The 20,963-nt window shown below is 40.8% G+C and overlaps 2 protein-coding genes and 1 pseudogene across 2 annotated transcripts; all 3 read left to right on the top strand.

Annotated features, from left to right (window-relative positions):
- Nucleotides 1-143: 143 nt before the first annotated feature.
- LOC110978341 (MAM and LDL-receptor class A domain-containing protein 1-like) lies at nucleotides 144-9,538 on the top strand. The gene is made up of 17 exons (XM_022233268.2): nucleotides 144-821; nucleotides 1,388-1,479; nucleotides 1,843-1,977; nucleotides 2,199-2,348; nucleotides 2,723-2,956; nucleotides 3,358-3,498; nucleotides 3,701-3,850; nucleotides 4,174-4,410; nucleotides 5,017-5,160; nucleotides 5,372-5,512; nucleotides 5,667-5,885; nucleotides 6,176-6,448; nucleotides 6,757-7,029; nucleotides 7,370-7,642; nucleotides 7,830-8,005; nucleotides 8,404-8,463; nucleotides 8,699-9,538. Exons 2-17 carry the CDS (start codon nucleotides 1,410-1,412, stop codon nucleotides 8,750-8,752), a joined length of 2,730 nt encoding a protein of 909 aa, XP_022088960.2. The 5' UTR covers nucleotides 144-821; nucleotides 1,388-1,409; the 3' UTR covers nucleotides 8,753-9,538.
- Nucleotides 9,539-9,714: 176 nt separating this feature from the next.
- On the top strand, nucleotides 9,715-11,704 carry LOC110978438 (microfibril-associated glycoprotein 4 pseudogene; annotated as a pseudogene).
- Nucleotides 11,705-12,719: 1,015 nt separating this feature from the next.
- On the top strand, nucleotides 12,720-19,761 carry LOC147797222 (sodium- and chloride-dependent glycine transporter 2-like). Its single transcript, XM_087143661.1, has 12 exons — nucleotides 12,720-13,111; nucleotides 13,758-13,889; nucleotides 14,249-14,594; nucleotides 15,139-15,271; nucleotides 15,364-15,498; nucleotides 15,821-15,924; nucleotides 16,072-16,196; nucleotides 16,301-16,413; nucleotides 17,740-17,868; nucleotides 18,223-18,438; nucleotides 18,891-19,055; nucleotides 19,399-19,761. The coding sequence occupies exons 1-12, from the start codon at nucleotides 12,982-12,984 to the stop codon at nucleotides 19,594-19,596; spliced, it is 1,926 nt and encodes a 641-aa protein (XP_086999787.1). The 5' UTR covers nucleotides 12,720-12,981; the 3' UTR covers nucleotides 19,597-19,761.
- The last annotated feature ends 1,202 nt before the right edge of the window (nucleotides 19,762-20,963 follow it).

The following is a 20,963-nucleotide window of genomic DNA, read 5'->3' as shown; positions in this document are numbered from 1 at the left end:
GTATTAATTTTTATCCGATGGAAAAAAACCTTCTGATCCCTTCCCCCGGCCAGGAAATGAAGCTTTTAGGTAGCCGTATTGCGTCCACCCCAGATGTGTGCGGCACAGAGTCCAAACTTCAAGCCAATGGCAACGCAACCTCAGTGTTCCTTATCAGTTAGGACCCCGGCACAATGTATAGTGTATATGATTTCTTGTAGCCTACACGATGTGCACAATTTACGTACTGGACATACAGTATACTGTGGAGGTATACTGAAGGACGGTTGCTAAGCACCACATTGTAGTAGAGAAACTGAAGAAACCAGTGATCGGGGGGGGGGAGTAGTCGGTTGTACCTCAAAGCCTGTCGCCTAGCACTGAGAGTCGTACATGCACATGTACATGTACATGATGGACTTTCAAAGCTGTAGCAGCCTGATTTGCTGAGTGCATTGTCCATACAAGATTCTAATCGAGGCGTGACCTCTATGAAAGGATGGACACCGTTGTCACTATGTGGGAATTAAGCATCGAGTTTTCCACCCATGGAGGTCTGGTCCAGCCCAATTGTGACCCGCGTCACGCTTCGCAGACCATTAGCAGATTGGTCAATACACTGCGCGAGCACAAGGACGACAGGTGGAGCTGTGACCTCTGTTAGACAGCCGATGAGTGAGATCGCCTGAAGCTAAAAAGCGAAGTTTATGTTACTTGAATTGCGAGTCCATGGTGATACAATGGTTCAGTCAGTTTGCCTGTTGGTGTTGTACTCATAGCATAGATGTTGACCGGGGAACGGGTTCGGCAAGGCCTGACAATCTCTCTGTGGTGAAATGAGGGTATGTAGCGCTTAATGCTTCTGTCCCAGTAACCCTCTATAAATCGACACTCATCAAACAAGTGGAACCACGTAGTGAGCCAATTTACATGGAAAGTAACTGAATTAAAAGAAATCAGAAGATTCTATTGTTTTAAAACTTATAAGAACTAGTAGGCTTATGTGTTTAACTTGTTCAAACGTTCAATTTTGTGTTATATGTGCCTTGCCTTAGTTGGATTGAACTGAGTCCTATAAGTTGACAGGGTTAATTAATGAGACTCTGAGTCATTTTGCTGACGTTACTCACACATACTCAAAATTGTTCAATAAGATGGCGGATCACGATGCTAGCAGGGACCCAAAATAAATTCCAGATCTAGAATTCAGCTGCAGTACAACATTCACCCGGTGTGAACGCCGCCTGGCATATCGTCCTCGGTTTGGCTCCAAGCTTAATGAGGAAGTCATTCATCAATCTCTCCCCCACCCCATGAGCCGTTCGATAGGACCTCCCAGTTAGCATGTGAAATTCTTGATGGCATGAACATTTATGAAAAAAGTATTTGTAATTAATTGTTCATTTAGGTTGCGAACTTAAGTGAGGACCATGCCGTCATCGGAAGTTTTGGTCGTTGCAGTTTATCTCCTTGCTGGGGTAACACTTGACAAATCTCAGGGTAGGTTTTTTAATGTTAGGGGATTCTGTGCCACTCAAAACATTCCTTCACTCTCTGTTGCGTAAACTATTACAGTCATCATTCTCAAAAATGTCACTTTTTAAAAAAAAAAAATAACGCACAGAAAGTAAAATGAACCAAAGCTTCTCCGGACAGCGATAGGGAATTTCTTCCTTCTATCAAGAAGGTTCAGATGACACCGATCAGTTCATAGTAGACCCGAAAGAGACAAACACCTGAAATAAGAAGAAATCGCATATTCATAATCCCACTCCCTGCTTATTATAGTATGATCTAGGGCAGCTGTTACGTTAAGGAGTTATTCTTGTTGAGCATTTTTTTAGTTTGCTGCTAATTATGCAGATTTCAACTGTACCTTTGAAAGCTCAAGTCTTTGTGGCTGGACGCAGTCAACACTTGACGATTACAATTTGGATTTGGGTGTTGGGAAATCCCCATCAAGTGAAACAGGTCCACTATTCGATCATACCTTTGGAGGTACGTATACATCTATCTTTCTGTTTGGATTTAAATATATAATAATAACTAATTTTTGACAGGGAACAATCGAGTCTTTGGTCAGGTCAGATAATGTACAACCTCTGTTTAGTGTCCCAAGACTTACCTCCCTATCTAGTGATCTCATGAGATGCAACGGATAAAATCTGCTTTTAAATCATTCATGGTTTGTTTGTTTTTTTCTTGGAACTTATGCACAGCAGATGAGAGTGGAGCGTATGTCTACCTGGAATCATCTAGAAAAGCAGAAGGAAGTCGGGCAGTTCTTTTGAGCCCACCGGTTCAAAGGTCACACGAACGTTCCAGATGGTGCTTTAGTTTCTGGTATAACATGTTCGGAAGTCAAATAGGTGAGCATGTTCGGAAGCCAAATAGGGATAAGTAGTCGCCACTCCTTCGTAATCTTGGCCCTAGCCGCCAGAAGCGCCCAGCTGTATCTGAGTCTTTTCCACCAAATGGACCAGTGATAATTTTTTATTTCGACGACGATCCCTGAATAATAAAGAGCTAACTGTATAATACAATTCAAGTGATGTTTGGTGTAAAGATTTTTTTTCAAAACGTTCAGAATGTCACTCCATCACTCCACTGTAAACACGCAGATATGCATGCCAGGGAACTGAGCCAGTTCACATTAACTTATTTGATCACCTATGATAGGTGCCTGGTTGCTTTATTGAACACCTTTTGACAAATGCGATTCCGGCTTTTGTATTTTTTGAAGGATCTCTCCGTGTGTTTGCATATTCGACCCAAACTGGCCATAATCTGACGACTAAACTTCCCCTGTTTAGTTTGTCCGGTCAACAGACTGGTCAGCGCACGTGGGTCCAAGCCTCAGTCGATATTTCCAATCGAGCATCAATTTTCATGGTGGCATTGGAATTTATCGATAAGGATGGCCATCGAGGGGATATTGCGATTGATGACGTCGAACTTCAACAAAATTCTTGTCCCGGTACGTTTATCGAAGTCTCCAATATCAGACTAGGCCTATTTTCATTCTGAACACTTCAAAAGAAAACAAACGAATTATAAAAGTTATGAATCTCATGTAGAAACCAACGTTTGTTCTTTCCAAAGAAGATTGGATTTCCAAGATATAATCAGCAACAAAGACCAACATACGCAAAATTTAAACAGGGAATTAGAGCAATCGAATTGCGTCCATGTTTTGTTGTCTACCTGACGGTTTTACGACATATTTTGCATATTGTGTTGGTTCTTCAAGTTTTGGTAAACTGATTATGAATGTAAACGTCATTGTGATACGTACCCTCTGCACCAAAATTATCAGAAACATGTCTGTATTACGTGTTTTCTCGATATTAACGCTGGAGGCATTGTTCTCTGTTGCAGATGTTTTAAGTTTTGACTGTAGTTTTGATGACGGGCCGTGTGGGTGGATCCAGTCTGTTGACGATGACTACAACTGGGTGTTGGAACGTGGACATACCAGCTCGCGTCACACAGGACCTGAATTTGACCATACCACAAATGGTAATAAATTGCGACAACTTTTTTAACTTATCAACATTTTTGTGACTTAATCCGCCATAGCACCAGTGAAGAATCTGCCAATATTATCCGTAAATCTGAATATGTAGCCTGGTTTCGGTAAGTTTCAAGTCCACACAATTGGACCTGCAAGATTTCAGAAAATGGACAAATGTTAATATTAGTTCTTTTCTTTTCCTTTGAGATTTAATGGGCCTATATTACTATGCCGAAGCTACCGAATATTCAGCCGGTGATAAAGCTGTTCTCCTCAGCCCAGTGGTAACGGTGAGGCTTAGTCAGCAGGATATTTGGTGCTTCAGTCTTTGGTACAACATGTACGGCCAGGAAATTGGTAGAGTAACTATTTTGTATTTTAGCCTTCAAATTCTCACAAAGCCAGAAAACCATTTACAAAATTGTTCATATCTATTCCACAGTCCTATCACGCGATTCAGTGATGCTTTCTTCAAACTGCACATGCTCTGTTTCCAGAGTTCCGAAGTATCTTGGGAAGACGCGACCTCAATGTGATGGGTTATGTTATCTATACATGGTGTGGAAACAATTGTACATCTCTTTGTTGGGGGAAAGCGATGTTACATACCTGTTTAAACCCTGGCTTAAATGCTTAAAAAAATTTTTTTCTTATAGCAATGTAATTTTCTCATATACCAGATTCCCTGAGAGCATATGCGTATCCTTCAAGCGAGGTTTATGCATTTAGTACACGGGAACCAGTGATAGTTATCAGCGGCCAACATACAGGAAGGAGGGTATGGTTACAAGCAAAGATTGAAATCAGAAATCAAAGTACTGACTTCACAATAGCTATAGAGGCGATTCGGGGAAGTGGACATGCAAGCGATATCGCTTTTGATGATGTGACAATATTTCAAGGAGAATGTCCTAGAGGTAAGTCAGGGCATTATTCGGTTCTTCATTTACTCTCTTTGAATGGATTAAGCTGTAAGCTCTGGATAAGCTTAAGATCTGTATTCGTCTCTGTTTACTTCGGTTTATTTCGGCACACCGTTGCAGCCGTGAAGCTGAATAGAATGGAAAGGCGGTGTGAAATAAGACTGCCACAAAAAGACTTCGAAAATGGTAAACAGAATTCGTAGATATACTTTTAAGGCCAGTTCATACTTCGAGCGAAAGCAAACACGGTGACGTCAGATCAAATAATTGCAATACGAATTCGCCAAAATTGAGCACATTTTAACACGAACAAAATTGCACTGCAAATATATCTTTTTTGGCGTCAAATTTGCTTCGCTTTTGCATTCGTTTCAAATATGAGCCGGCCTTTAGAAGGCATGAACAGGACTTAATGCTTTTAAGACAAACTGCCCGTAGATCAACGAGACTAACACGGTGCTGGACAATTCTATCCTGCAGTCAAAGCGGTATTGCAGAGTTTACGCAGGGTTTAAATTTCTGGTAATTTCTTTCATATGAGGTGGAAAAACTTTTAACGAAGTGTGATGTGTGCGATCATCAATTGTTTGTATTTACCAGACACAAGTGTAGGTTTTGACTGTGACTTTGAGGGAGGCTATTGCGGATGGATACAATTTAGTGACGACGGAGCTAACTGGGCATTGGAGCGCGGAGATACGTATTCAGCCAACACAGGGCCCGAATATGATCACACATTCGGCGGTAAACATGCTCTCATTCAAGTATCTTTTTTCAGTATGAAGTTTTCACAGGTTTCAAAACATACTGAATAAATAATCAAAGACCCTTTTTCATGAGGTGACTTAACATTTTGAGTTTCTTTTCAGTATATGCACAGTCAATGAAACATTATGCTTTTCGATTGCAGAGAATTTACGGATTCCCTCTTTTTAAAATTTGTTTTGTCCTACAGCGCCGAATGGAACATACCTATTTCTCGAAGCAGATCAGGCAGATGAATTAAGAGCTGTTATCATAAGCCCTGTTGTAACCAACAGGTTCAGCTACAACAGATCATTAAGTTTTTGGTATAACATGTTTGGAAGTGGATCGGGTAAGTCCTAACCACAACAAATGTAGCTAGGATAACATGCACATTGCCCACGACGGAGTTCGCTGGCAGTTCACTTCAATCTTGAAAAATAATGAATTCACACTATCTTACAGATAATGTAAAAAACATTTGTAACTGTTCATCACATTTGCAGGTACCCTAAATGTGTACAGGACGGCAGTTGGCGGTAACATCAGCGAGGGGATACTCATCTTTTCACGTGATGGTCAGCAAACAGATGGGACGACATGGCTGAAGGCAAAAATAGCGTTATCAAACCTGTCATCGGAATTTCGGATAGCATTTGAAGCGAGTGCAAACTCGTTTCGATCGGACATTGCCATCGACGACGTGTCAATCTCTGCTGATGAAGGTGTGTACAAACCAAGGAGTTTGATATGGTAATAATGTTGTCGTTCATATCTGTTTCATGCAAGCATTGGTGAACAATCTATTTCGTTACCATGGAATGAGACAAAGGCAAGTGAAGTGTGGGAGATTTTTTATACCTAATTACTTAACAGACTGGTTTCACTGTCACTATGTGCAGTTTGGCGTTACTTTTGCTAGAAGGAGGAAAGTGAAATTACAAAAATACGAGACAATTTTCTTTAATCATAAATTTTTACATTATTCAGCTTATCTTTATAATTTGACCTACAGATATTGAAGCTCCAGATGTCTCGTGTCCTAGCAATATTGGTTTCCTGAGTACAGATAGCGGTGTCGCAACTGCTGTCGTCTCATGGTCGCCATTGCCATCAGTCACTGATAACGTCGATGTCCTTTGTTATAGCAACATCACGTGTGCAGATGAAGTGGGCAATATTGTCAGATCTGGTGGTGTGTATGGACTAGGCACAACGACTGTGACATGCAGAGTCAGTGATAGCTCCTCGAATGAAGGCTACTGCCAGTTTAAAATTACAGTTGTAGGTCAGTTTCCGTGTTGAAAAGCTAAAAGAAGATGCTGGTAATATAGACCAACGAGGTTTCTAATATGATGTGTGTACCTTCTTATCTCTCGCTCGTAATATAAAACGAAATGGAAACAAGCAATTTGAACCACTGAATAATGAAACACGAGTAAATCTAAAGACTAAAAAGACTAATTTCAAAACTTGATTATTAGGTTAATTTATTAAAACGGGATGATTTAATGAAATGGCGATAAAGGGGAATAACTGTTTAGTTACCAAAATAGGCCTATATACGCAGCATTTGTCTCACTGATTTCTACACAGATTCTGAAGCTCCAAATATCACATGTCCAACTAGCGTCCTTTCGATTGGTACTGATATTGGCGTGCCACACGCTGCCGTGTTTTGGTCACCTATGCCATCAGCAGTTGACAATGTTGATGTTTTTGACGGCAGTGACATCACATGTCAAAACGGTGCCGGCAATGTCGCAGTTTCAGGTGCCCTTTACGAATTGGGCACAACAAGAGTGACATGTCACGTGACCGATTCCGCCTCAAATCGACAGACCTGCCGATTCACCATCATAGTTGTAGGTTAGTAAATTGCGCGTGAGTTATGTGGTCTCTTCCACAATATTTCGATTCAAGGGAACTTAGAAACTTTACTCATGAAGAGAACAGTACAGTGTCACATAACAAGAATTAATCCCGCCTTGCCCAAATATAATCCAATATTAATGTATGTTCCTTAATTCAACGAAGAATTGTGTTTTTCAGCGTTGAAATTCAAAACCATACAAGTTATGTTAAGTCAAGTCTTTTGATTATCGAAACAGTTACATGAGAAATCCTTGATTTCCACAAGCCATGATATTTCGAAAGAATGTACTTTTATTAAAACAAAAGTTACTTGATCGTTTGCACATTTGTCTAGATAAAGAACCGCCCCATGTAACGTGTCCAACTAGTGTGACATCTGTGAGCACGGGTAGTGGAAATGCCACTGCTATCGTGTCATGGCCATCGTTGCCAACTGTTACTGATAATGTCGACCTCCTAGATTCAAGCGACATTACATGTCAAGATGATGCAGGAAACGATGTGGTATCAGGTGGCATTTATGGAGTAGGAACGACAGTCGTAACATGTAGAGTCAAGGATTCTGCTCTGAATGAAGGATTGTGTCAGTTTGCCATCGTAGTTGAAGGTTTGTGCTTTTTAATAGAGGGTCGCCGGGGTTGGCTAGGCGGTTGATACTGTGTGTGCCATTTGGATCCCACGACTTGCCATGAGGGTGTATAGAACACGAACCTTTTCTAGGTAGCCTATGTTGATAAAGGGGATTACTTTCATTAAACAATCAGTTCCAAGCACAGCTGTACTCTCTTTTCAAGATCTCGTCAATCACTCGGCATCGTCATCAGACAGTGCTACCTTCATTGCCATTGGCGTTGCTGGGGCCGTGCTGGTATTCGGCAGTATCTCATGCATGGTTGTAAAATACAACCGACGTGCCCGGGCAGGTGGCACGCAGCATACACCGTGGCCAGAATTCGCCGATCGCGAGCAGGTGGGTGTTAAATGTACTGTGTTGAAAGAGCTCGAAATCAACATGTAAACCAGTAAATTCAAACTAGTGACATCACTACTGATTATTCTCTTTCCAATTGTGATCAACCTCACTGTTTCTCCAACTATCTTCAGTTTACCAAACAAGTATTATAATAGCGGCTGTTTGAATTGAAATGTTTCATTATAAATGGTATCCTGAATTTATCACCTGTTGGATGACTTTTCCATCCTCTGAGAAACACTAGCATAGTTCTTCCGAGTGTCTGATCTTTCATCTCTTTTGAGTTTCTCCTGAGCGGCTCTCTGACATGATTTTCTCGCCTAATAATGCAAGGCTTCCAATGCCTCAATTTATTCATCAACCATCTTGCTCTTTTTGTTATCCTTCGATTCCAGTGCCGCTCTGACAGGACTCTTGATACCAACTTCTCATTTATGGTATCTGGCTCTTTATCGGTGAGTGTGTATCCGAGTCACATTGCAGCCTGTGCTTTTTAGCTTCAAAGAAAACCTTTATATTCAAGTTAGCAGGTACTCAAAAGCCCTATTGCCAGTTAAACAGCAAATTTTTAAGGACATCGCATCTAATACCATGGATATTTTAGTTGATGGGTTAAGCGAATTACGCTTCTAATTCTTTTGTCTTTATTACTTGGTGCTAGTAATGATGCACATAAATCTCTTCATGCAGTTGCAGGACATGAGACTTCCTCGGCAACCTGTGGCCAAAGATTTCGACTTCTAGCATCGGACGCCAATGAATGTCTATCGGGTGGTCCGAATAAGAGCACGTGCATGACACTGGAAATAATCATGCTTGAGCAAAATAGTTGGAATTAGTTTCATCATTTACTGCAGCTGTCATACATTTTACCTTCAGCAACAAGGTTGTAGGAGCAATACCCAAAGTCGATACCTGTTTTAGAAGTTGGATTTTGACGTTTTAATACCTTTATAATCATGAATTTTGTATCGATTTTTAAGTTGCGCTCGGTATATCTTAATTTATGGATGACCATTTCAGCGAGCAGAGAGAGTTCAGGAAGTGCGCAGGTTTTGAATATTTTATGTGCCCTTCAAGCAACAAGTAGACGGCCCACACATCTTAGGCTCCATCCATCCCACCTACATTGTCACATGGTTTAACGTGCGAATAGTGTGGGATCTGATAACTACGGTGTACTCTTTTGCTACATTAAGGAGTCCCGTATAATTCTATTAAATGTTTCTATCGCAAGAAATGTTACAACTGGGATCAATTCTTCAGCGAAAAGGAGTGAAAAAAGAGTTGCAATATTATTATCGTACAAAGTGAGAATTATTAACCACTCATTAAAATTAAACATCATGAATAATAATCACCCGATTAGGTGCTTAAGTTGCTTTTAAATTGACATTAATATTAAATATAAATACTAAAATTTCTATTATTGTACAATCGCTGGGTAAAAGACTATTTTTGTAAAATGAGAATGTAAATAGTTAAATAGCTTTAAACGGACGCTGGAAATAAATTTTTCAGTTGCAAGATAAAAACTAATTTGACAAAAAGATCAGAAAGCTTGATCTATATGTATGCAAGGAGACGTCTGAAAAAGATCAAAACAGTTGGTGAGTTGGCTGCGACGGGTCCACTACTATCACAAGCCTTTGCAGGGCTGTGTAATTGGGAGTTAAATCATCATCTAATTGAACGCCTTAAGTGAGATGGCTGTACGTGTTTGCAGTCGAGTTATATTGGCTATCGCCACGGCAGTTTGCTTCAACTTTATCGCAAGCGAGCAAACTTGTCGACCTGGTATGAATCACATGCTGTATCCCGCAATCAACAAAGCGTATGGAAACAACGTTTTCAGGCAGACGCTCTACAGCACTGTAACGACCTGTGGACGAGACTGTTTCATTGAACCGCTGTGTATGTCTTATAACTTTCATACACGAACCCGTTTGTGTCAACTTAATAATTCGTCAAGGGAACATAAACCAAATGAGTTGGTTACTTCGGCTGGGTATCTCTACTACGACAATGATATCAATACTCCCTTATACTCATCACCTGACTCTAGTTGTCTGATGTTGTCAACGACTCATCGTACTAGTGGCATCTATAAGATCTATCCCCAAGCGAAGGCTCGTAGCACAAAGGTCTTCTGCGATATGGAGACCGACGGAGGCGGCTGGATTGTGTTTCAGCGACGTAAAGACGGCTCCGTTGACTTCTTCCGCGAGTGGGCTGATTACAAATCCGGCTTTGGCAATCTGTCTGGCGAGTTTTGGCTTGGAAACGAAATTCTTCGCATCTTGACTGAGACCGGACAGTGGCAACTGCGAGTAGACATGGCAGACTGGGAGGGCAACACCACTTGGGCACAGTACGACCACTTCAGAATCTCGGGCGGAAATTACACGCTCCAAGTTGGTACCTACTGCCAACACAGCACCGCCGGTGATTCCTTATCAGACCACAACGGACATAAGTTCTCAACGAAAGACGTAGACAATGATCTATTTCCACATTCTAGCTGTGCTTTAAATCTTCAAGGTGCATGGTGGTTCTATAAGTGTCTGGTATCAGATCTTAATGGCGAATATAAACAAGGTGGCTCCTCGTATCCGGGCTCTGGGATTCAGTGGTATAGTTGGAGGGGTAACCAATACTCGCTAAAGTATTGCAGCATGAAATTCAAAGAAGTTTTGTAGACAAAGACTCCTCACGTCTTCGTTAGTAGAGTGAGTCAGGCATAGTTTCTGGTTGTTGGATTTTTGGTGTCTTTCTTCTACTCCTTGAGGGAAGAATCGGCGGACTGTTTCTTATTTGGTAGTGTAATTTGATCTTTTGACTGCAAAATGTTATTACCTTTCTGATTGGCTTGCAAAATAATGCACGGAGCCCCAGAGGTTATTAATGGATACAGGTGTGTTTGCACTGTTTTTTAGTTCGTTGCTCTTCGCTTACAATCTTTGATGTAATATTCGCGATGATACTTTTTTCAAAAGAGTTTTCAAGGAAAGATGTAAACTGTAATCCCGTCGAGTCTAACTGCATTCCATCTTCAAGGTGCGTGGTGGCTCCATTGCTGTCTGACATCACATCTGAATGAGGAATAGAGCGTAGTTCCTCGTCTGCTGTATAGCTGGACGGGAGCCGTACTCATTGAATCATTGCAACCTGAAATTAAGAACTGGGTCCCGTAAACTGAGACTGTAAGCTCTTATAGACTGCGTAAGACATAATTTTGCCATTAATGTTTTTTTGTCTTTCATGTAGTTCTTCACAGAGGAATCAGCCTCGTGTTTCTTTTCCAATAATTTGATCTTCAATGCATGCGCAAATTTTAATCGCTTGTTCATATGTACGGAACCCTTGAGATACCATCTGATATGGATACAAGTATGCTTTTGTAGTTTGGACATTTCACTCATGGTAGTTATTTTCTTTTGGGGTAGTACTTTAGAAATTCCCTATTAAATAGTAAACATTATTCTAAACAGAAAAAAATGGAATATGTTCAATTTCTACAGTAAAAGAGGAGGCGTCTCGGTGAAATGTCACCAAATTCCAATAAAGCAATAGATCTAAGGATTGAGAACTGCAGGATGACTGACCAAGTGATAGGGGATAAATTATTCACTGTTATCTGCTGTATACTGAACTATGCTCACTGGTAGCTTGAAATGACATGTAATTCTTACATGAAAATGCGAAGGATCGTAAGCGAAAGTCGATCATGCTACACCGCGAGGAGGAACATGGAGTTGTGAAAAATGAATGTCAGCTGTTGCATCAACTATCTTTCCGGTCATTTTGACTCATCCCTTTCGCTGTGACAGGGCGCTCGGAGGAATATTGTGAAGGAAGTACGTTACGGCTACGGACGGGCAAACTGCAAAGCAATGTTTTTCGGCTACGGTTACTTACGATTCCGCACGGCGAACATTAAATAGCATCTCAAACAGTGGCGTATCGATCTTTGGGTGTGTGGGGAGGATTCAAAGCTAATGCACCATAATGGGGGAGAGAAATATAGCCTATTTATTTGATAAATAAATATACCGATTAGTTTCTTTCCTGCTCACCAATGAAGTAATCTTAGTTGGAAAAAAATTAAATAAACAAATTGTAAAGACCGTCAGGGTTAACCCCCCCCTCCCCGCTGGATACGCCACTGCACTCAAAATAATTCACTTGAACTATCACCCGACCAAGAACAAACTCAAATGAAAACAGTGCACTTTGGACGACAGATTATCATGTCTCGAGTTGACATTGATAGAGTGTATGGTACGGCAGTTTTGCCACAGCTCATAACTGATGCCTTTAATTGCTGTTTCACATAAAAAAGTACTTGGCTGATCCCTGCAGTATCAATAATAATCTATTACAGCAGGTGACCGTTGTCGGTGGAATATAGCGTCACGTAAAGATTTGGATTTCTCTTATATTTATATAGGTGTTGAGCTGACATCCACACCCGTCAAACTTGTATAAAGGTAGAGATCAATAATATTGATGTAAAAGAAAGGAGCAAAGACAAACTGAGGGACTGCCTTTGCTTTTGATTTGTGATGCATGTTTGAAAATCTGCAAATTATACTGGCCAAAATTTTCTGATACTAACTCGAAATTTCGAAAATCTACAAAACCGTATCAGAATATTTTGCCGGTGTGGGAAATTTTCGCTTTCGGAAATTAGTTACGTGACTGCGGTAGGTATAACACCCCTAGCTAGCTCTCAAAATAGTCGGTGTCCTTTTGTTAGCTAACCACTAGGTAATCGTTCAGTTGCACAATGGCAATACTTGGGATACTTGTACCGCCAATGATTATAAACATAAAGGTACTTACAAAGGGTATATGCCCATACCGCTACGTGTATTTGTACTACTGGACGTCACCAAGGCTAATCATGGGTCATAGATGGGGACTACATTGTTTATTATTCAGTTCAATGCACCGTATATGGGAGAGGCATCATGGAGGTAGGAATGGACTCCCGTCCAACGTGGTCTTCCAAACGAGAGTTTTTTCTTGCGTGCCTTGGTTGGGCTGTTGGCCTGGGGAATGTGTGGAGATTCCCCTATTTGTGCTTTGAAAACGGTGGAGGTAAGTGAATTTGGCACTGAAGGCCTGTCTGGCAGTGTTGCTTTAACTCGCTGGACTCAGACTAGATTCGAGTCGGGTTTTTTTTCTTGACTTTAGACTTTACATGGAAAGAAAATGACTAGAGACTTTACTCGACTACATAAAACTTTGAGACTTGACTTGAAGAAATCTTAATTCCTGACATGAGCACTTTTCTTCACATTACAAGCCTTGAAGACACAAACTTAGCGCACCCGGTACCGCGACAGACGTAATTGATTGAAAAGCCGACACGCGATCTATCTTCACACCTGCATGGGCTGCACGAATTCACAGTAAAATGTAGGCGTTAATAACATGCCTGACTTAGCCGGGTGGTTTTTTGTGCTCTGCCTATTCTGTGTACCATCCGTTGTTTAGACCGTTGAAACAGATGAAGCAAGATATGAGACGGAGAGAACCCCCCTCCCCCGCTTTGTGTTGGTCATTGTCTCACTGGAATCTGAGGATCCGAATTATCTTTAACAAAGATGGCCAGAAATCAGTATTCTGTACAAAAAGCGCGCGGGCTTAATACCAGCAAAGTAATAGTTCGTAATTCTGACTGCTGAATGAATAGAGCCGTTTGCGACTCATCAATAATAGTGTTACCGGTTTTAATTGACAGGTGCATTTCTGATACCGTATTTCCTCGCTCTTTTTCTGGCTGGTCTGCCAACATTCTTTCTTGATGTGGTGCTTGGGCAATACAGCAGCGTTGGTTGTATTTCAGTTTGGAGAGCTGTACCTCTGCTGAAAGGTAATTGGAAACTTCGCTGGTTTACAGTTAAGACTGTAAAAAGGTTGTAATTTCCAAACCGGTGTTCATCTTATTTTAAAATTATCAGTAGCTAATATTCCAAAAACCATTGCAGTAAGCAGTACAGTACAGGAAAGAACAAAATTAAAACCCCGTACAAAACCCATTTTAAGCCAGCTTCAAAAAAGCTTAATTATCCTTTTAAGACAGACTCAATGACGAAATTTACGGCAGCTTGCCCTAGATATTTATTAAACAGATTATTACAAGCTACTGTTTTATGCTTTTTGCGCGACGGTGCATAAATCAGTATCCGAGGTCATTGTGACAATATCACAAATTTTCTTTCAATCATTCAGGGCTAGGTTTCAGTCAGACTATTTATTCCTTCATCGTGGGCTCGTATTACAATGTGGTCATCACATATTCAGTCTTCTACTTCTTCGCTTCGCTCACATCCTCCCTACCGTGGACGGGGTGTGGCCATGAGTGGAATACCGCCCTCTGCGGTCGTCTGGTGTCTGACTGTCTAGACGCAGACGGTGTAATTACATTCAACAACACATGCCAGAGGCTGGATGCTCTTACGGAAGAGGAGTTGGGAGGTTTGAATGTAACGTCGTATAGAAATGGAGACTACGATATGTCCAATTACTCCGACCCTTTCAGTAGTTTTCGCCGATCTGCCAGTGAAGAATATTGGAGGTATTGATGATACACAGTAAATTACTTTGAATCATAAAACCAGTTTTCAAAAAGTGCCGTTTATAATTTGGGATAAATGGTTAAATATATTAAATTTAAACAGATTCCGCAGTAGTTGGGGCCAAAAAAGTGTTATTTCAAACCTTCATTTCATCTGACACTGGGAAAATTTGCTAAAGCTTTATTTGGAAGACCGGTAAGTAAATAGTGCAATCGTCATCACCTCAACACTTCGCCCGATCAGTCTATCGAAATAATAGTTTTAGAAGACATGTATGAGGTACGTAAGAGACGGGAAGGAGTAAAGTTATAGTAAAAGTTGAAACCAAATTACAGGTTGTAAAATATCAAACAAACAAACTGACCAACAATTCAAACACAAGAAAATCGGGGACGAAATTTTCCAGTGAACAAATACAGAGTGGTGAGAATTACAGAGATAAACTTTAAAAATGGTTGGTAACCTTAAAGTAAAATCCTTGAAATGACAAAGTTAATTTCTGGATTGTAACTTGTTATCACGTTTTTCTCTTTCGACTTTGAGGTTTGCTGTGCTACAGGAGTCAGCGTCTATGGAAATAACTGGGGGCGTGATCTGGCAACTTGCTTTGTGCTTGCTCTTTACTTGGATAGTGGTATTTCTCTGCGTCACCAAAGGCATCAAATCATCCGGAAAGGTACACGGATTGAACATGTGTGAGTTGAAAAGCCACATTTGTATCAGAGTAACTGCAAATACTTGATGAGAACATTTTACTTTCTTTTTCAGGCTGTTTATTTTACTGCTATCTTTCCGTATGTCTGCTTGTTCGTTCTCCTCATTCGTGGAGTTACCTTGCCTGGTTATCAAAATGGTGTTGCGTTCTTTGTCACTCCTCGCTGGGATACCCTGATGAAACCAAAGGTAGGTATTTCGAATAATTAAACTGTATGATGAAGTAGTTTTGTATACATTTTATTGCAAGCCGGAAATGAATGCGAAGCCAGATGTATCAGACCCCTTCGTGACAATCTGGTACCGATTATTGTACAGCAAAGTCGGCCTAGTTTCACATGTTGCTGTATTTTCTATCCCTTTTTGTTACTTGGGGCATAATGAACAAACTTTAACAGTCATGACAATCACGGTGCTTGAAACTCTAACACCATTTTGAAACGATGTTGCCTGTGTTTAACCTGAAATGTCACCCCCATCATAATAGTTGTTTATTTATTTCATGTTACAGGTTTGGCTGGATGCAGTTGGTCAAATATTTTTCTCCCTCGGGAGTGGTTCATCTGGGACTATGACACTAGGATCCTATAACACATTCCACAATAATTGCCTCATGTTAGTGCATCAGTGAAAATGCTTTATTTTGACGTATATTTTTATCTAATTATAGAATCTATATAGAAAGTTATAAAGAAATACCAACGTCTGACATTTTAGTAGACACTTCATAGCTGTAATTTCTACTTGACATTTTTTTTTCAGAGATGGTTTGGTTGTACCTCTGGTCAACTCTGCAACCAGTTTCTTTGCTGGGATCGTAATCTTTTCTATTCTTGGCTATATGGCGCACGCACAAGGCAAAAACGTCAGAGATGTAGTCTCGCAGGGTAAATATATATCTCGACATATACAGAGAAAATGAAAAGAGCCGTAAAATTTTAAAACCGTAATTCGGTCTGCTTCCCTGTTTCTTGTGACTTTTCTTTGTCAGGTTACGGACTTGCGTTTGTGGCTTATCCTGACGCTGTAAGCCGCATGCCTGGGGCTCCATTTTGGTCTGCATTGTTCTTCTTCATGCTTTTTATCCTTGGTCTGGACACACAGGTAAGACAATGCGTGAATTTGCATGTGCGTATAGAGTCAGTGGAATTAAACGGGCGTCAGTTCCACACTACAGGAATGAATGGATGAACCGCCTTTTGGCCTTAAAGGGTCCATAGAAGTGTTTTTTATTAGTTATTATTAAAAATTGTACATTTTCAAACGATACCCAAACATAAATGGGAATTGGGATTTTAAACGTTCTGGGAAATGGGCCCGCCCTCGAGAGGTATCTCATCAACACAAAAAAATTTGCATATCTGTGACGTACGTTTGAGAAGACATCGTCGCGCCGCTTCACTTGTCCAGTGCGATTTCGACGAATTTAGACATCGAAAGTCAGGCTGACCAGGGCCAGATGATCAGAATCGGCAGCCGGCTCCAGACTGCGTAGTTTTCACTTCTAGCCACCTTGTTTTCTTCTAAACGTTCACACCTCGTTTCGGATTAAATTCATACGATTGCTGATGTCAGACACCAGGCCTATAGTTTCTGGGAAATCAAAGAAAGCCCGTGAAGAACAAAGACGAAGAGGAGCTTTCATGAAATGTGAACGACAATGGTATGAAATGCCTCCATGCTATTCCACTCAATAATACTTGTGGTAGAGTCGTGTGCACCTGCTTTTACCGTGTGTGCCGATATCGTATACGTGGATGAACATTCCGCGGGCACGTAAATTGTACGTGTCTAATGTCCGTGTTCTTAGTTCCAGACGTACATCTACAAAAGGATACCCGGGTTCTCAAATGTACGTCACACATAACGCCATCATATGACAGGATTAAAACATTTATTTGAGGGGTCAGTAAAATTAACCACAACAAAGGGAATTATATTCCATTTTTACATCCCCTATCGTGTTATGGCATAGTAGTGAATATTTCAAAAAATTAACAGTTTGTCCACGGAGGTCTTCATGGACCCTTTAAGATAGTGTCGATAAAAGACAACATATTTTGCTGCAGCCTTCGGCATACGGGCGTCGCTGGGGGGGTGTCGGGGGTCACACTTCCCATTGCTATCGGTTAGTTTTTAAAATAAAATTTAAAAAAAGAACGGAGAATGAAGATGAAAGGAAGGGGGATACAGTGCACTCGTTTTGTGTGACGGTCCGTCGGCAAATTTCATGTGGCACCCCCATCCAAAATGGTCTAGCGACGCCCGTGCTTTGGCACCTATCCAAGAAAGTAAACTGAATTCATCTGAGATGACATCATCCAAACTTTGGAACTGTACAGGTACTGAAGATCCACCTTTTACAGGGGAACTGACAAGGTCCAGAAACTAGACTCGGCCATTTGCAGCTTTTTTAATATTTTCTTCCAGTTCGTTATCATCGAACAAAGTGTGACTGGTTTGGTGGATGAATTTTCTGTTCTTCGTCGCCATCGATGGGCCTTTTTGCTATGCTGGTGTCTGGGCATGTTTCTCCTTGGGCTGATATTTGTGACAAATGTGAGTGAAAGTTTAACAAACGGGTGATTGAGTAATTAATTGGCGGGAAATTTTGCCACAAGTACGTACAACCCACTGAGGGTACCAACTAGACCATCAGAACTTGGAGGGTGAAGTCATTGGTTTTTGGATGTTTGTTAATATAATAAAATAGCGAAATAAGTACGAATTTGTTTCATCCTTACTGGGTTTTTTCCAAGAAGATCCGGTATTCCATATAAAAAGCCATCTTTTACAGGCGCTGCTGCTCGATCATAGCAAAAATGATCCACCATAATTCAAAAAAGTTAAAGCTGAGACATCTAAGGTGAATGCCGATGTGAAACATGTTTATAAATATTTCACCTTGTACAGGCGGGACCATACTGGCTTGCGTTCGTCAACGCATACATGCCTTCTATTGCTCTCATAGTCTTCGTGGTTGGTGAATGTCTGGCCGTAAGTTGGCTCTATGGTATCCGACGGCTGTTGAATGACATCCGTTCCATGATTGGCGACAAGGTAGTGGATTTTCCATTGTTTAAATTCTATCCAGTTGCTTGGGCTGTGATTCTGCCGGTGCTGTTGCTGGTGAGTATTGTTAACAGTGACCAAAAAATCGTTTAAAAGTAATTTTATAGTACAAATCATTGTTACGTACGTTGTGACATCAAAAGCGATTACCGGTACCAACGAAAATGCAAAGCTTTTTGTTTCTTGTTTGTTTCACATCTGTATCTCAATCAGTAATTCCAACGTTGGTTCGCTGCATCCATAAGGTGGGCACTGGTGCCAGTCAACAAACAATGCACTGATCGAGGTTCGGATCCATGTGAAATAGACAAGTCCTATATAGTTTATGAATAAGAACAACACAAACCCCACATGATATTTCATAGTCCAATTCGGTTTTATCAACCAAAACTTCCTGATTTTTTTTTAATAAATCAGTCTTAAATATTTGCAGTTGGCGACTTCCAAATCGAACCCACCAAGACATCTTTAACTCATGATATCTCGGCCTTGGTCACGGTAATTCACAGGTAGTGGTGATATTTGAATATATCGCTCGCACCGAACCGGAATACAACGGACCTCTTCCACCGTGGTCTTCGGGTATTGGCTGGACTATCTTCGTTGTGGTTCTAATATGGATTCCACTGTGGTGGGTTTATGCCATAATGGTGGAAAAGGGAACACTCAAGCAGGTACACAGGCTCAAGTTCTTAGAACCGAATCATTCTGCTCCTCATAACCATCTTCACGTATCCGATTTTCCACTGTACGCATACCAAAATCTGTGTTTCACTCTGTGATGTAAGGCTGTGCAAAATTTCATATATCCAAATTTCGAATATCATATCGAATTAATGTTCAGACATTTTAGTCCATAATTCTTAAAGACAATTCATACCAATGACCACTTTGTTTGAATGGGGCACTATAATGAATAAGTTGAATAAATTTGTAGACTTCTATGTATCCTCACACTAAATCGCCGTAAGCTACAATGCCGTATACAACCCGTGTCTATGCCCTGGATTTCCGCAGCGCCTTCGACTGCTGGTGAGACCACGTGACAGCTGGGGTCCTGCCCTTCCTCAGAATCGCCTTCATGCTTGGGAGGTACACATGCGCTTTGGAACCACCATGGGAGGCAAGCTGTATCCAGATAGGAAAGAGGAACATGAAGACAATCATCAGATGACTGTGAGGTACAGCAGTTTGCCAGACGTTCAGGAAAACTAGTGACAAGAATTATCTATGGTCAAACCGTGGTTTCTAGAGCTGTTTTACGTTAAGGTGACTGCTTTAAGACAAAATGGTGCTCGGCAAGGTAGCTTGAATTGATTTGATTTATAATTAGTTTTGGAAAACGTTCGTCTGGATGAGCTATCGGAAAGGTTTCTCTACTCGGGTATAGGCCTACAAAAGGGAAATGGTATTTCATAAGGAATTACTGTCCGTACATTTGGCATTTATTATCACTGTGTCAATTCACGGCGGTGAGTTTATACCGTAGAACTAGCACTTTTATTTCCTGAAATGGTAAGCGGGCATATACAAAGAGTACGTGTATTATGTAAAGATTTTGACTGTTATGTATTTTGATGGCCAGATAGCGGTTCTGAAAATGTGATTCTGTCCGTTATAACAAATTTCTCCATGTATTCTACTTTTATTGTGTTAACTGAATAACTTGTAAGAGGTTTGCTTTGGTGACTGGGCGATAACATATGATGTAAATTCAATTATGTCTAATTACAAACCTTCATTATCATTTGGTGCGCGGGGTGTATGTGTAACTAATACATATAAGTAAACTGGAAAAGATTTACCAGAAATCAAATACATATTGATATTACCTGTAGTTAATAAAATTGGACAGACTGGTCATCTCCCTGAAAAAGTTTGACTCATTATTATCGGGGCGGCTTCAGTTGGAAATCATTCTCACCGTAACGATCTCCCACCATTAGGGCACCCTTTTTATATTCTATTCTATTCGACCGACCCTATTTTGGGCTCCCAATCACGGAAAAAAGGCTTTTTTCCCCGCCAACCCTGCTAAAAGACCTAACCCCCCCAAAAAAAAACTGAAGGGGAAAAAATTGGCCAGCATGACCTGAAAACAAAAGCCCTGAAAACATACGATTTCGCAAACGACCAACAGCGACGGTCGGCGCTCGCGTGAACATTCGGTATACCGCACCTTTCCGTGGCTCACTGAGGTTCTTGCATAGCCCTACACCAGCAACCTGGAATATTTTTTTAAAGGATTTTTTTTTCGACCGACCGACCTTATCTCAAGTGGTAAAAGAAATGTGAACCATAGAATTTAATAAGGGTGCCCTTATGGCAACACCCACAAGGACAACTGTGTGGTGCCTCTCCCGACAAGGTACATTTATGCGTACATTTCCTGTCTGGCAAGCTCGGTTATTTTATACCAAGTAAAACATGCTTATGAAATAAATGAATGGAAATCATAAGCAGTATTGAACGTTCGCTTTCGATATGCGGACTTTGACAGACCCACTTGTGACATTTTATTGCATTTAACTCTACTTATTCTATTATCAAATACGATGTAATGGCTGACTGCTATCAGGACA

Source organism: Acanthaster planci, linkage group LG11 (genome assembly GCF_054643075.1).
Source record: "Acanthaster planci isolate LZ-2023a linkage group LG11, COTS_SCS, whole genome shotgun sequence".
Taxonomy (NCBI): Eukaryota; Metazoa; Echinodermata; class Asteroidea; order Valvatida; family Acanthasteridae; genus Acanthaster; species Acanthaster planci.
This window is presented reverse-complemented; position numbering and strand designations above follow the sequence as displayed.

Bases quoted from the DNA above. Each gene is read 5' to 3' on its own strand.
- LOC110978341 (XM_022233268.2), top strand. From the start codon at position 1,410: ATGCCGTCATCGGAAGTTTTGGTCGTTGCAGTTTATCTCCTTGCTGGG. The intron at 2,349-2,722 runs GTGAGCATGTTC...TATTTTTTGAAG, and splicing joins CATGTTCGGAAGTCAAATAG to GATCTCTCCGTGTGTTTGCA. The intron at 3,499-3,700 runs GTAATAAATTGC...TTTTCCTTTGAG, and splicing joins ATTTGACCATACCACAAATG to ATTTAATGGGCCTATATTAC.
- LOC147797222 (XM_087143661.1), top strand. From the start codon at position 12,982: ATGGAGGTAGGAATGGACTCCCGTCCAACGTGGTCTTCCAAACGAGAG. The intron at 13,112-13,757 runs GTAAGTGAATTT...TTTAATTGACAG, and splicing joins GTGCTTTGAAAACGGTGGAG to GTGCATTTCTGATACCGTAT. The intron at 18,439-18,890 runs GTGAGTATTGTT...GGTAATTCACAG, and splicing joins TTCTGCCGGTGCTGTTGCTG to GTAGTGGTGATATTTGAATA.